At 38.5% G+C, this 16,540-nt stretch overlaps 1 protein-coding gene across 6 annotated transcripts in view; it reads right to left on the bottom strand.

Annotated features, from left to right (window-relative positions):
* Positions 1 to 16,540, bottom strand: part of B3GLCT (beta 3-glucosyltransferase) — a 118,214-nt gene that overhangs the window by 40,575 nt on the left and 61,099 nt on the right. For all 6 annotated transcript variants that reach the window (XR_014303530.1, XR_014303531.1, XR_014303532.1 and 3 more), the window contains exons 9-11: positions 12,201 to 12,320; positions 10,454 to 10,523; positions 3,557 to 3,670 (exon numbers count right to left, since the gene is read on the bottom strand). Coding sequence is in view for 3 of the 6 variants with exons in the window: in XM_082701486.1 (XP_082557612.1) it covers positions 3,557 to 3,670; positions 10,454 to 10,523; positions 12,201 to 12,320 (304 nt within the window). In the remaining 3 variants the exon portion in view is untranslated. The remainder of the gene's footprint in view (positions 1 to 3,556; positions 3,671 to 10,453; positions 10,524 to 12,200; positions 12,321 to 16,540) is intronic.

The raw sequence follows: 16,540 nt of genomic DNA, 5'->3' as shown, positions 1-16,540 counted from the left end.
CTCCACATATAGAGATAGAGGGAACACAGCTCAATATCATAAAAGCCATCTACAAAAAGCCCACAGCAAATATCATTCTTAATGGGGAAAAAGTGAGAGTTTTTCCCCCAATGGCCAGGAACATGACAAGTATGCCCATTCTCACAACATTCTCTGTTGTTCAGCAGAGTACTAGAAGTCCTAGCCTGAGCAACTGGACAACAAAAAATAAAAAAAATAAAAAGCATCTGAATGGGCAAAGAAAAAGTCAAACTCTCACTCTTCACCGATGACATGATACTCTCTGTGTGGAAAACCCAAGACTCCACCCTAAAATTGCTAGAACTTATAGTGCACAGAATTCAGATTCATTTCTATACACTAACAATGAGACAGAATAAAGGGAAATTAAGGAATCGATTCCACTTACAATTGCATCAAGATACCTAGGAATAAACCTAACCAAAGATGCAAAGGATCCATACTCCATAAACTGTAGAACACTCACAGAAGAAACTGTAGGAGACAAATAAATGGAAAAATGTTCCATGGTCATGGATTGGAAGAACAAATATTGTTAAAATGTCTATGCTACCCAAAGCAATCTATACATTCAATGCAATTCCTATCAAAGTACCATCAACATTTTTCACAGAGCTGGAAGAAATAATCCTAAAATTTGTATGGAACCAGAAAAGATCCCGAAGCCAAAGGAAAGTTGAAAAAGAAAACCAAAGCTGGTAACATCACCATTCACCATTATTAAGCTGTAATCATTAAGGCAGTATGGTGTTGTCATAAAAACAGACACATAGATCAATGGAACAGAATAGAGAGGCCAGAAATAGACTGTCAACTCTACAGTCAACTAATCTTCAACAAAGCAGGAAAGAATGCCCAGTGAAAAAAAGATAGTCTCTTCAACAAATGGTGTTGGGAATATTGGACAGTCACATGCAGAAGAATGAAACTGGACCATTTTCCTACACCATACACAAAAATAAACTCAAAATGGATGAAAGACCTAAATTTGAGATAGAAATCCATCAAAAGCCTAGAAGGGAACATGGGCATCAACCTCTTTGACCTCAGCCACAGCAACTTCTGGCTCGACAGGTCTTCAAAGGCAAGAGAAACAAAGGCAAAATGAGCTATTGGGACTTCAACAAGACAAAAAGCTTTTGCAAAGCAAAGGAAACAGCCAACAAAACCAAAGACAACCAACAGAATAGGAGAAAACATTTGCAAATGACATATCTGATAAAGGGTAACATACATAATCGATAAAGAACTTATCAAACTCAAACCCAAAGAACATATAATCCAGTTAAGGTATGGGCAGAAGACATGAACAGACATTTCTCCAAAGAAGACATACAAATGGCCAACAGACTTATGAAAAAATGCTCAACATCACTCAGCATCAGGGAAATGTAAATCAAAACCATAATGTGATACCACCTCACACCAGACAGAATGGCTAAAATCAACAAGTCAGGAAACAACAAATATTGGTGAGAATGCAGAGAAAGGGGAACCCTCTTACACTGCTAGTGGGAATGCAAGGTGGTACAGCCACTCTGAAAAAGTAGGGAGTTTCTTCAAAAAGTTAAAAATTAGAGCTACTTTACAACCCAGCACTACAGGGTATTTACCCCAAAGATGCATGTGTAGTGATATGAAAAGGCACTTACACCCCAATGTTCATAGTAGCAATGTCCACAATAGCCAAACTATGGAAAAAGCCCAGATGTCCATCGACAGATGAATAGATAAAGATGATGTGGTATGCAGTAGAAACTATGGAAAAGAACCTAGATGTCCATCAACAGATGAATGGATAAAGAAGATGTGGTATATACATACAATGGAATACTATGCAGTCATCAAAAGAAAGGAAATCTTGCCATTTGCGATGACATGGATGAAGCTAGAGGGTATTATGCTTAGCAAAATAAGTCAATCGGAGAAAGACAACTCTCAAATGATCTCCCTGATGTGAGGAAGTAGAGATGCAACATGGGGGGTTTGGGGGGTAGAAGAAGAATAAATGAAACAAGATGGGATTGGGAGGGAGACAAACCATAAGTGACTCTTAATCTCACAAAACAAACTGAGGGGGGCTGGAGGGAGGGGAGTAGGGAGAGGGTACTGAGGTTATGGACATTGGGGAGGGTATGTGCTTTGGTGAGTGCTGTGAAATTTAACAAAAAAAAAAGATGTGGTATGTACACAATGGAATAGTACTCAGTCATCAAAAAGAATGAAATCATGCCATTTGCAATGACATGGATGGAACTAGAGAGTATCATGCTAAGGAAAATAAATTAATCAGAGAAAAACAATTATATAATTTCAGTCATAAGTGGGAAACAAAACAGAGAACATAGAGAAAGGGAGGGAAAAATAAAACAACACAGAGTCAGAGAGGGAGACAAACCATGAAAGACTCTTAACTATAGGAAACTGTCAGTTGCTAGAGGGGAGGTAGGTGGGGGATGGGGTAACTGGGTGATGGGCATTAAGGAGGGCACTTGATGTAATGGGCACTGGGGATTATGCAACTAATGAATCCCTGAATTCTATATCTGAAACTAATAATATACTATATGATAATTAATTGAATAAAATATAATTTAAAATAAAATCATGTCTCCAGAACAAAGCAATAGATAGACTCAGTAATATATTTAATCTTGTCAGAAGAATGGTATATCTGATTCTACATTGTACACTATTAATCAAGACATTATAAAAGAGATGACTATGAAATAATCCAGGTAAATTACTCAATAAAACAAGACAATGAACTTATTTCTTTTTCTATTCATAAAAGGGTATGGGAAAGTAGAAAACTAAAGAAAAATGTGTGGCAGGAACACTAAATAAAAATTAAGATAAAGAGCATCTGAAGGTAAAGTGGCCAAATGCCTACCTCTATTTTTCTGAAATAAAAAAACTTTTAATTATAAAGTCTGCACGCTGAAGAGAAAAACAGGTGTACTGCCAATAATTACTCATTAAAATATTAACAAAATACATGACTCTTGTGGAGCTTATGCCCCACATAACCAGGGTAGGATGTGGTTAAGCACTCCTGGAGAGGGATATATAAAGTGTGAGACCCTAAGCTCCATGAGGAGAGAAACCCTAGGCTTCGTTCCTGCTTTCTCTTCTTCTGGGGCTTTGGCAGCTGGAAAATAGTAGCCACAGAACAATCCTGGCTGGGTTAAACCACTGAAGAGAAACTTTGTGTGGCAAGATGATAAATTAACTTTGGACACTCCATTATGGCCACAGTGAATTATGAAGGTATAAAAAAAAATATGTTAAATAATCCTAGTTGTCATGTGTTCAGTCATATCATTATGGTCTAACAACTTACGACCTTTCTTGATACTTATAAAGCAGCTCTTAATCCAAGAGAATTGGTCCCTATCCATGGGTAAAGATGCCGGGAGGGGAGAAAGTGAAATTACATAAGGCAAATATAATATTTATAAGATATTTCATTATTATCCTAATTTAGGATAATGATGGACACTCTGAATAAGAGTAGTACAAATTAAGGACTCACCTCTATCTGTATTGGGAATCCCCAGATCTACTGTAGGAATGGAACTTTCTGTGTGATCACTGTAGTATTCAATGACACTTGCCTGGCCCGCCCAGGTCTGCTTTACAATGGGGACTGAAAAAATGAGAGAAGTGACAGTCACCGGTATAGTTCTGAAGGAAAGCTTAGCACCATGAAGGGCAGCATAATCACTTATTAAAGAAGAGAACCATTATTTGTTCTTCAGGTATCCCAACCTGCTTGCTTTTCCTACTCCAAGAAATGTCCGGTTGTCCGTCGATGACAGCACCTGCATGGAACCCTCTTTTTGAGATGTTTTCAGTGTATGTTAGAGCCCAACACTTCCCATTTCTGATGATTCCTCATTCTTTGAGCCCATGTAGTGATCCATTTCCTGGTCTGACTACACTGAAGTATTTTCATTTTCCTCTTTCCCCATACGCTATTTCATTTAAAATTCACAACTGGATTTTTCAAATGCTTCTTAGAGGGGTGGGAAATAGTCTGTGTTTCTGGCTGAGATGCAAATTGGTCTCCCTTAGGATGGGGATGGGGGCTTCTCAAATGACACATGTCCCCACCCAACGATTGCAAAAGAACCAAGCAATCCTACCCAGGGCATGACCCTACCACTGAGAACCACTGCCTGGGAGAGCTGATATTCTTTATGCTACACTTCTGGAAAAACGTGGAAGAAAAAAGGTTGAGAACCACTGCAGATTTCTGACCTCAACCACTAACAGATAAATTGTTTTAATTAAAGAAACACAAACAACAGAAAACTTTCCTAGTTTTCTCTAATTTAGAGCTACTTTTAAGCTTCACCTCTTTCCACATTTGACAGAATTCTTCCTGATATTAATTCATATGACCAAACAGCTGCATAATTATTTTCTTATATACTTTTTTTTAGCTACTGTCTGTGCATCTCTAAATTGTGAGAAGAGGTTTCTGTTGTTTCAATAGAGGAAAAAAAAAAAGGTCATATCTCGATTATAAACCCTGGCAATTTAAGAACCTCCACTCCAGTGAACTAAATCTTCAGGTCAGTATTTTGAGATTTTATCAGGTCATTTATCTTTCCCTTTTTCCCAGCACAAATAAAAATATATGTAAACACAACCAATACAATGTCAACCTTAAATGTTTAGCTATGCAAGTGAATAAACTTGGAGTCAAAGTCAGGGAGCCCTTTGTATATAAAACACAAAAGGGCACCATTTTATCCATTATTCACCAGCTTTTAAGAAAGACAGACTATGAATTCTGGACATTTGTTACAATCTCTAAGTTACCTATTTTAACCCACTAAATAACTTTTAGGGCTTAAAATACAATTTTTCTGCAATCCTGAAAAGGCAGAGATTTCTTCATGTCAAAATGGACAAAGATGCATAAATAACAGATAAGGCTGCCTGAGTGGGTAGGAAGGGGGAAGAAAACAAATCCTCTCCTACTTTCACATCCCAACACAATGAAAGACTTCACCTTGTCACCACAGTGGCAGTCTGCCATGGGTATCACACGCAGGAGGACTTACCCAGAAAAGTGCTCTCGGCAGCCTGCTGCCGCTAATTCACTCCTGGGTAAAATGTCCTCCCTTGCGTGATGCTGAAAGAAGCTGTGAGGAAAGGTCAAGATTTTCCTCAGTCCACAGCCCTCAGCTGTGCAAAAGTCTGCTTTCGCTGTCCTCAGTCATTAGCCTCCAGTTCCCTTTTGCTCTAATGACTTTATTAAACAGCAGAAATGTTTCTTCTCGGCTGATTTAAGTGACATTAAAATCAAGTGTGAGTGAGTTCTTTGCTGTACCTAACTACTTGTTCTTGTTTGAAACAAGGGAAACAGAAATTTCACTTAAGGTAAGAATTCCTATACGAATCGTTCCCCATAGCAGGCAAGTGCCCAGGATGTAGTAGATGCTCAATAAATAATTGAATTTTGTAGAAGTTCCCACAAAAGGCTTAGGGCTATCTCTGGAACTGGTTTAAAGGAAGGTTTTATTCATAAAGGCAATTCATCATTTGGTACAAGACTATTGCCACCATTACCAATTGTATAAAAACACACCAGCCATTTTAATATAGTAGGATGCTATGATTCTATAATCCCAAAAGCATTCAACAATTTTTATCATCTGCTGCCTCATCACTATAGCTCCTGAAGCGTTTGTCATATCTGCCAGCTATAAAGAATTCAAAGCTAAGGCTAAGTCTTCTATAACAGCAGGTAAAACCTTTACCTTTAGTTAGGGTTGATTCTAAATTACCTAAAACTTTTAGAGTATTGGTCGATTTCATTAGCAATGTTTGAATTCTAAACTGAATTCATTCTAGTTATAAAATATTTTAAACTGAGGCACTGCGTTCCCAAGTATATTAAACTGTGAGAAAATATTTCAATATAGTTACATGATCTATTATCTCATTTTCAATACAGAGAAGCACACTTAGTACCCCCTAATAAAACACTAGCCTCTTTCAAGAAGGCTTACCACAGGATAACTTGCAATTGGAGCGAAGTAAAACTTGTGCTATTAAAGAAAAAACAATCCCGCTGCACAGATGGCGTAAATCTTCCACATGGCTTTACAGACTCGAAGCAGGAAATGTGTCTCGCTAGCAGGCACAGAACACACATTTTTACCCCTGGTGAATTTACTTGCAAAACTGATTACAAATGAAAATGCACTAGACCCTTAGGCACTGTACAAAGACTACCACACAATCAAATGTGAATGACTTTTGATGTTAAGAAATCTGCTATTTTCACTCGACAAATAGGCTTCCTGTCTCCATATACACATCAGTGACAAAAATCCTGCTTGTTCCTCTCTCCTCCGAAAAGGGTTAGAGACACACACCCTGATTTTAGAGATGAGGTGTACCTAAGCCTGAAAGGCACCCCTCGGGGCTGGTCTAAAACAACATGTTCGGGCAACCTTGGAACCTTTCTATCTGTTCAACAGCCAGGGGGCGATCTGAGCAGGGCAGCCCCGGACTCCCTCCCTCTCTTCAATAATCTAATGACATTTGAGCTGCACTGTAATCCACGCCTCATGTCTGAAATAAGCAGACTGCAGCCCAGGACCTGTCAGCCTCTCTAACCACACACATCTTTCCATAAGTCTGCTCAGATGGGGCCTCTTCCAGACAAGATGACTGCGGTAAAGGTAACAGGGTGTTTTTTGTTTTTTCAATCTGAAAGGAATAAAGTGTTTATTTTTAGGTGCTCAGGAAGCTGTGAAAAGGAACGAAAGGCTGAGCAAATAGCAATTTTACCTCATTAATCAGGGGGACTGCAGCGGGAGAGCCTCTCACGACCCAGCACTTGAAGAACAAAGCGGTGACTGCCACCAGATACTTAAGACACGCACAGGAACAGCGTGGCAAACTGGTGCAGAGAGAATTCTTAACATTTTCTGACAGCTCACGTCACACAGTAGAAAAACACATAACCCAAGAGGAAGTGAACAAGCTGAATATTAAAACTCCAGAGACCTTCTCCTTGCTTAAATATAATTTTACATGCTATGCCTAATTTGCTTTATATAAGACATTTAAAGTTTCTTTAAAACCCTAGTAACTGCTTGCATCTCAAGAGCGTGTTGCTATTTCGATGGTGTCAATATGTATTTCTTTCTTAAGCCAAAAGATAGAATATATTTTTGCTGTGTCCTAAGAATGCTTTATTACATTTGAATCAGAATCCGGACACAAAGCAGTTACATAAATGCTTGTTTCACCATCAAGCAAAAAAGGTACAAGATGTTAAGTAATTGTTTTTTAAAATTTCAGAACTTGGGGCGCCTGGGTGGCTCAGTGGGTTAAGCCTCTGCCTTCGGCTCAGGTCTTGATCCCAGACTCCTGGGATAGAGTCCCGCATTGGGCTTTCTGCTCAGCAGGAAGCCTGCTTCCTCCTCCTCCTCCTCTCTCTCTTTCTCTGCCTACTTGTGATCTCTCTCTGTCAAATAAGTAAAATCTTTTTTAAAAATAAATAAATAAATAAATTTTGGAACTTGCCTTATTACCATTCTTCATTAAGAATATAAAAAATGAGTTGTGTGTATTTTATTTTCCTTTGCCAAACTAACGGGAGCCTTTAACAGAACGTGCCATCCCTCACCCTTACCCTGGACATGGCCGGCATTGTAAGGAGCCAGGAATGGGGGACATCACAAGGGGTCTTCTGCTGTCCCCAGGGGCAGTGCACCCACAAGTGAGAACCTGCTACCAGATACATCACCAACAGTATAGCCAACTCTCAGTTTTTCTCCAAGATAAATATACAGTCTTATCTATGGGTGTTTTTTTTTTTTTTCCTTGTCATTTGGCCTTTGTAACTTCAAGGGTTTCTATCACAAAGTTCATGGGGAAAGAATGAAGAAAAAACCGACCCCACTCCACGTACTGGGCTTGACTAGAGCAGTCAAATGCTTGGACAGGAGTGGCAGCCTGAATGCCCAGCTTGCTTTATATTTTAGATCCTCTGTGGATTTCAACTTCTGGCTCTCCCCCCTTGCTACTGAAAATAAAAAGCCTACTTTCCCACCTTCTGGCCAAGTCAAAAATGACCTTCAGCCTAGCAAAACGTCAACATGAATATCCAATATCATTTATCAAATGTTAAGATTGTAATACATCCAAGGAGATGACAGTACAGCTGTGCTGTGGCAGAGAGAATTGGGGATTTAGAGCCAGAAACCCTGAATCCCAGCACTCCTACTCAACAGTCTATAAGAACAGGGGCCAGCTGTGTCAGCTTTCTCTACATGATCAAAGGCATAACATTAATTATCACATCATCAGGAATTGTCACCATGAAGGCAGATGATACAATGTATGTAAAAAAACAAACAAACAAAAAAACCAGAAAATGTAAAGAAGATGAGCAGACGCAGTTAATATAGTATTGTCCTTGTAACTAATAGGGTTACTGGATAATTCTCTGGGCCAACCGGTGGTTAGACTAGCCTTCCAAAAGAAGGAGAGGAGCCCAGTGGCATCGAAGGCTCACTTCCATCCAGCGATATGGACATCAAAGTCGCTAAAATCCTGCTGCCTCAACATCTTTTCAAACATTCTAGTTTAAAGATGCCTTGCCACAGAAACCCAACCGTGAAAGCCTCATAATATCTTTTAATTAAGTCTCAGGCTTCAATGACCCCAGATTCAGATTCATAGCAACGAATCAATGTATCCAGCTTTGGAGGGTTTGGTTTTAATGCTCTTAACAGGCTTTTTAGATTTGTAATTTTTAAAGACCTTTGACTTGAAATTCAAATATAAAAGCATTTGATGGATACCTGAAAAGATTATCTGACCCTGATGCAAATAAGAAAGCAATAAACTAGATCATTCAAAATTACTAAATTAAAATCAGCAAACTTCTTTTTCATTTCTGTAAAATATGAAAAATACAACCAGGGATGGTCCCTATTTTACTGCTTTATAGTCACTTGAAAAATGTCTCAAAAGAGAAAATATCACTACCACCACTGTTCTTAACATCAATATTATGAAAATAGTCACTACTCCCAAGTGCAGCTTCAGGATCAAATAAATCAATGTGAACACTTCTGTTGGCTGTTTTTTTTTTTTTTTTTAAAAGGCAGTCCCTTCATTCATTTCCTTTGATACTTTATAAAATATATAAAAAATTATCCCCAAATGCCCTTCCAGATTTTAAAAAAAGCAAAAGGATATTAAATCTATGTTAATTTTTGTGAATGATGAAAATTTTAACTTCTATATTGATTTTTAATAATCTTTAGGGCTCTCTTATATAATGAGTGCCTATATTAGACTGATTGAATAGGACTTGGCACCTTATGTGACTATTTTAGGTAAATATGAAGGTTTATAGTTACATACTTATATGATACTGTACATCATAACCAGATTCTAATTGATGCTACTATCTTAATATTTCAATCCCAAATTATACTATTTTTTATTTGGAAAATGTTTCCCTTTAAAGTATAATTTATAAGTACCATATTATCAAATAAATTATCTAAATGAAATTCCCCCATAGCTCTAATCCCCTGAAAACGACAGCTGGCTTAGAAATCTCTTCTACATAAATATCACACTCTTGATGAAATCGACTGTCTTTTCATGGAAAAAAAATTAAAATATATGCTAAAATTAGAAAATGCAAAAGACTGTCTAATTTTCAATTTCAGAAAAGTGCAGCTTGAAATAAGGCAAAAAAAAAAGAAAGAAATTATGTCTACTTAATTTAGGACATACTTTTTCTTTTACATTATCACCATAACTTAGTAGAATTCTGTAATAACACCAAAAAGTTGAATAAAAACAACATTCATCTGCATGCCAAGATCTTCTTAAGAAGGGACCACTATGTACAAGCCACCTATTGCCTTTTCTGCAATATAATCCACTCATGAGCAAATACGTATCTTTAAAAGTTCCAGTGTGTGCATCCACCATAATGTAAAAAGAAGGATTAGTCTTGGAGAAAACATCCTTTTTTTGGTATTCTCCCACCTTGAAATCCCCTCTAACATTGCTCATACAGTTCAGAGCCGGTGCATGGACATAAATAGGACATTGTTCTGCAAAATGGATTGTTATTCATGCATCGTGTCCAAGATTGCCGCAGCTGTGCTTTCCCATTTCCAATTTAAAACACTGCTCTGAACGGTATTCAGAAGGGCTAGGGCCACTCATGTTTTGATACAAAACGGTCCCTTCTAATTGATCTTAGTTATTGAAGTGGTACGATGAGGAACACAAGCTAAATAACTGTTTTCATTCCAACAATGTATGTGTCGTTATCTCTTCCTTGAGTTTCTAGCTGGCTTGTACTTTTTTTTTCTTTTAAAGGCAGTTGGGATTTTATAAGTTCAGGAAAAATGAGTAACACAAAACATACTTCTATCACTGTGAAATTTCTTGCATGTTTTTACTGCGAAAAATATATCCTCTTTCTTCACTGGATTTCCCTAGAAAACAAGAAAACATATGTGTATATATGAGTCCGTGTCATATCAACACCCACATTCATACCCCACCCCTATTAGATCTTGCATGCCACAGAGGTGACCTTTACCAACATCAAGGACATTAATCCTGTTTCCAGGATTAAGTTTCTGGAGAAACAGGAACTATAGTTCAGCTGACAAGACCTCTGATGTCAGCCAGACCTGGGCCTGAATCCCAGCCCTGTCCTGTACTCACTGTGTCACCCAGACAATATTCCTCGGCTCTCAACTTCAGTCTGCTCATTTAGAAGATGGTCAGAATAGCCACCAGTGAAACCACTTTCATTGCTACATTTATTCAGCACATTCTAACTTCCCAGTAAATGTTAGTCATCTTCCCTTTCCTTTTTCCAGCTGGTGAAGATTTTCATAAAGGGAAAGAACCAGTGGGCTGTGTTCCTGTACAACAGGAGTTGACTCCCTCTTGGGGGACCAGTCTCACTTTGATGTTGAAAGTATTTTTATGGCCCCTTTATTGTCTACCCAAGTCTAAGCTACAGCAACATTCTGTCTTCTGCCAAAGGGACAATTACTTAAACACTTGGGTACAAGGAAGGAGGGGCAATTATGGGGCCCTGAGCCAGCCCAGCCCCAGCCGGCCACTCAGATGAAAGGGACACATGGGGAGACTGTGGACAGCCTACACTCAAGGCCACGGATGGCTTCATGGGGTGTTCTGACCCCTTTATCAAATGTCTTAGGCCTTTAATAATATTCAACCATGACTCAAACATCATCTGGGGCCAGTTTATGGTGACATTTAAACACAGCTTTGTCATATTACTCAAGACACTAGGAGGCTGACCCCACCAGACCACCCAAAAGAGCACTAAAGAACAAGCAAGCATCATGTCTAGAAAGACAGGATTTCCCCCTCAGGAACTGAGCAAACATTACAGATTCTCTCCCATTACTGCAATGTGTGGGGGTGTGTGTGTGCGTGCACGTGTGTGTGTGTATACATATATTCATTTTTGAATATGCCACACACAGACTCCTGTGTGACTGCTTTCAGAAGAACAGACAACATTTGAGGGTGATGAATATGTTTTCTCTTCTGATAAAGAACTGTTAACCTAGTGAGTTTCAGGGGTCTTCAGGCTCATCCTGGGAACTGGACCTAGGGTACAATGAAACAAGATCATTCTGAAAGTTCTGCTGGACAGTGGCAGATGAGATCGAATTAACATCTCCAGCTGAGAGGAGATGGGCTTGGGGAGAAGGATTAGGTGTAGCAGGAAATGTCTGAAATCACCCTTCTAGGAAATGCAATAGATCTTCCAGGAGACACATGCTGAATCATCGACAAGGGAAATGACTCCAGGCACACTGACTCGGAAGACCTGTGGCAGGCAGTTCTGCATGGAGCCTCGGGAGTGAGGCGGTGCCCTCAGGGTCCTCACTGCCCCTCCCCTGGACTCACTGTGTGACCCTGAACAAGTACTTCTTAGTCCTTTCTCTTCTCATGTGTCAACTAGGATAACAACATTGCTCACCTGATAGGGCAGTTACTAGTAAGAAGTCTGGTATCTACTTCTTACCTGGCACATAAGTAGAAACTTAAAGTCCTAGGACAATATTATGCACAGCATGTAGATTTTCCTTTGTTATGTAAGGAAGCCTTTCTTCTATACTTACGCAAAGTGGTAGAAAAGAATGGAAGGTGGTAGCACAGTAGGAGTCCGCAGCCTCTGTACAAAACTCAGGCACTGGAGTAAGGGGAGGCCCATTGCCTTTGTCCCAGATGTAGAGGGCAATCTGTCAGGACAGGAGCCGGCGACAAATGAAAGAACTTGGCCAACACCGCAAGTGTAAGAAGGTACAAAACATGTCAAGGAAAAGCAGACCATGTCTTCTACAGAGCACTAAGACTGAACTGAATCAATTTGACAATATTCAACAGATTTTTTTTTTTTACATATAAAAATCGTAATTTCATGTGGATCAATATAATCTTTTATTAACAAGAATCCATATTCTTGTTCATATTCTGAACACCAAATAATTCCAAAGCTGTCATAAGCAATTTCAGGGACGTGATTTTAGGGTTTCTAAAACATCGCAGTAGAAGATGAAAGAAATTATTACCATGAGGCTGGTTTTCTGCAGTATGGTAATTACACACCTTGACTAACAGCCTTGCTGGAAACATCTAAAACTGTTGGATAAAATATCTTTAAAATAATTTTAAATGGATTGTTAAATTTCCATAATAGTATGGAACTTGTGAGGACAAAACTGCAAAAGGAAGAGCCTGGGGAAAATGGCATCAAGGGTAGTATCCTCAGTAGGTAGATGGTGAACTGTGGTGATGCGGAGTTTCTGACAGGAGTTAAGAAAATAAAGCCCAAGACTCACCCAAGGCGGAGAGTGTTTAAGTGCAAAGCCCACATAAATCTAGGACGTTGGAGCTAGATGGAGGGGGAAAATATCATCTCCAAATCTCCTCTGAGATTCTGTAATCAAAACCCGGGCCTCCCTAATGTGTGCCACTAATGTGGTCCAAAACACTTCAAACAGTTATTTAAAATGGTACCAAGTTAGTATAATCCTGTAGCAGTAGGAAAAACAAATGCAAATCCTTCCACCTTAATGTAGGACTCAGAAGATTAGCACAGATACAGTTTGAAACAAGACTACTCAGAGAAAACTCAGAGAAAAAAAAAAGCACAGGGATGTGAGCTGATCACCAAAAACCAGCAGACACTGTATCATCAGATCCAAAAGTCTGCAGGTCTTGGAATTATCAAACACAGTTATAAAATTACTATGTTTAGTACATTTTCATAAAGAGAAAACATTCAAACATAAGCAAATTTTTAAAAATTATGTAAAATAAGCAAATTTGAAAACAAGGAGCTAAACTTCTAAATATAAAAATCAGTAAAGAAAAATTTAATGATTAGGATAAGCAGAGTATTAGACACCGGTGAATAAAAAATCAGGGAATTAAAAGATGAAAGTCCCCCAATTATCTAAAATGCAGCACAGCAGAAACAGAGATGGGAAAAGTAAAAGAAAAATTCAGAGTGCTGGCACACATCTACACATCCAGGAGGAGACAACAGAAAGAATGGGGGTGAGAACATGCTTGAAAAAAGAATGGCTGAGAATTTCCAAAAATTACATAACAATCCTATTATAGAAAGGGTCAATGAATCCCATGTAGGATGTAAAAAAAAAAAAAAAAAGTCAGCACCTAGATATCTCATAGTGAAACTGCAGAATATCAAAGACAAATAGTCTTAAAGGCAGGCAGAGAGAAAGATTACCTACAAAGAAGCCACATGAGACTGATGCTGATTTCCCAACACCACAGCAATAATAGAAACCAGAACAGTGTAGTAAAGCCAGAGTGATGACAGAAAATGATGGACAACCCAGAATTGTAAACACAAGGTAACTATGTTTAAAGAACAAAGTCAATACAAATTTTTTAAAGGGAAAAAAATTGAGAATGTACTACCCCACTGAAGGAAACACTAAAGGATGTGCCTCAGAAGAATAAAAATGATCCCACCAGGGTGCAGCCGCCCTGGAAAACAGTATGGAGGACCCTCGAAAAGTTAAAAACAGAGCTACCCTACAACCCAGCAATAGCAATGCTAGGTATTTATCCAAAGGATACAAATATAGTGATTCAAAGGGGCACCTACACCCCAAGGTTTATAGCAGCAATGTCCACAATAGCCAAACTCTGGAAAGAGCCCAGATGTCCATCGAAAGATGAATGGATAAAGATGATGTGGTATATATACAACGGAATACTACTCAGCCATCAAAAAGAATGAACTCTTACAATTTGCAGTGATGTGGATGGAACTAGAGAGCATTATGCTAAGAGGAAATACGTCAATCAGAGAAAGACAAATATCATATGATTTCACTCAAATGTGGAATTTAAGAAATAAAACATGAGCACAGGGGAAAGGAAGAAAAAATAAAATAAGACTAAATCAGAGAGAGAGAGAGAAACCATAAGACACTCTGAACTCTAGGAAACAAACTGAGGGTTGCTGGAGGGGAGGTGGGTGGGGATGGGTAACTGGGTAATAGGCATTAAGGAGGGCACTTGATGGAATGAGCACTGGGTGTGATATGCAATTGATGAATCACTGAACATTACCTCTGAAACTAATAATACACTATATGTTAATTAATTGAATTTAAATTTTTAAAATGTCAAAAAAAAAAAAAGATCCCACCTGGCAGGTCTTTGAAGTAAGATGGGATACTGAGCGCAAAGGCACTGGCAAATACACGGTGAAGCTATTACAAATATGAATTGCATAAAATAAAGATAATATTTAAGTTGCAGGGTTTAGGAAAAGAACAAAAATACTAAATGACAAAGAGCATTTAAATTGGTAAGGGGAGGGGCGCCTGGGTGGCTCAGCAATTGAGCATCTATCTTCAGCTCAGGTCATGATCCCAGCGTCCCTGAATGGAGTTCCAGGATCAAGTCCCACATGGGGAATCCCCACTCAGGGGGGAGTTCTTCTCCCTCTGACCCCCCCCCCACTTCTTGTGGTTTCTCTCTCTCACTGGCTCTTTCAAATAAATAAATAAAATCTTTAAAAAAAATTGGGGAGGGAATATTCAGAGTTCAATTATTCTAAGTCCCTTGGATTTAGGCCATGAATTACTTAGCTTTTGTTAGGTTAAGAATGCATGTTAAAATATTTTAAAATAACCAGGAAGGTACAGAAATGAAGACCGAATTTCTAAAACAGCAGAAGAGGAAAAAAATGGAAAAAGAACAAAAAACAATCTATATAGAAAGTAAGGAAGTGTTTAAAGGAGCCAGAGAGAAAATGAGGAGAAGGATAAAATAAAGTGTTAGAAATCAATTCAAATATAAAGGTTATCAAGTTCGATATAAGTGTAAATTCGCTACCTGGTTTAAAGACAAAGACTGGCAACCTGGGAGGAAAAGAAGATATGTCCTCTCCAAGAGAAGCACATCTAAAAGAGGACACAAAGGGGCTGTAAGAAAAAGATGAGAGACAATTAAAAAGCAAACCTGAAAGGAAAGCCGGTATAAAAACAGTCACAGCAACAAAATACATGTTAGGGCAAAGAGCATGACAAGAAATAAAGATGAATTCATAAGAAGACTTAGGATTCTAAACTTGCATGCAATTAAATAACATAGTCTCAGAGGGAAAAAAGCAAGAGTTGGCAGTTACAAGAGGAGATATTATCAAATGCACCATTATTATGGAAGATTTTCCCATTTTTCTCATAATAAATGATAGATCAAGCAGACAAAAGAAGGATGGGAGGAGGAGGGAAGGAAAGAAAGAAGGGAGGAAGGAAGATTAATTTATTATATTAAATCTATTTCTTCCTTAATCTCATAAAGAGAATACTATACTCCCCAAATTATAGCATATACATCTTTTCCTCCATTTATGAAGAGTAAACATGAACCAGGCCACAAAATAAGCCTAAAAACATTTCTAACAATTGTTATATAGACCACACTAATGCTAAGCTAGAAATCAGTAAAACAACACAATAACACACACAAATATACTGGCTCGCAATGAAAAATGTATTTTTTAAACTGGGTCACAGTAAAAAAAAAAAAATAAATAATTTAAAAGCCTCTGCCCTAGAGAAATCCCCGCCCAGGATCATCATGACACACGTCCACAAAACACAGAGAAGTAATGAGTGTAATAGCAAAAAACGCAGAGCGGTGCAGAAGCCCCCCACCGGAGAACAGGTAAGCTAACTGCTCTGGTCTCCGGAGAGACTCCTGCCTGGAGTGGAAAAAAGTTCATCAGAACTGCCGCACATAACCACGTGGATGAGTTTCAAGTCAGAACTATACCCGCGGCACGCTTTCGTTTATCCGAAGTCCCAAAAGGGTAAAAACTGCAAACTGTCTTATTCGGAGGCACAGTCATATGCTGTGGAAGAGGAAGAAAAGGAAGAGAGAATTCAAGAAAGTGTTTACTAGAAAGAATGAA

The sequence above is a fragment of the Mustela nivalis genome (genome assembly GCF_964662115.1).
Source record: "Mustela nivalis genome assembly, chromosome: 15".
In the NCBI taxonomy this organism is placed as follows: domain Eukaryota; kingdom Metazoa; phylum Chordata; class Mammalia; order Carnivora; family Mustelidae; genus Mustela; species Mustela nivalis.
Note: the sequence above shows the minus strand (reverse complement) of the source record. Positions and strands in the feature narration are given on the sequence as shown.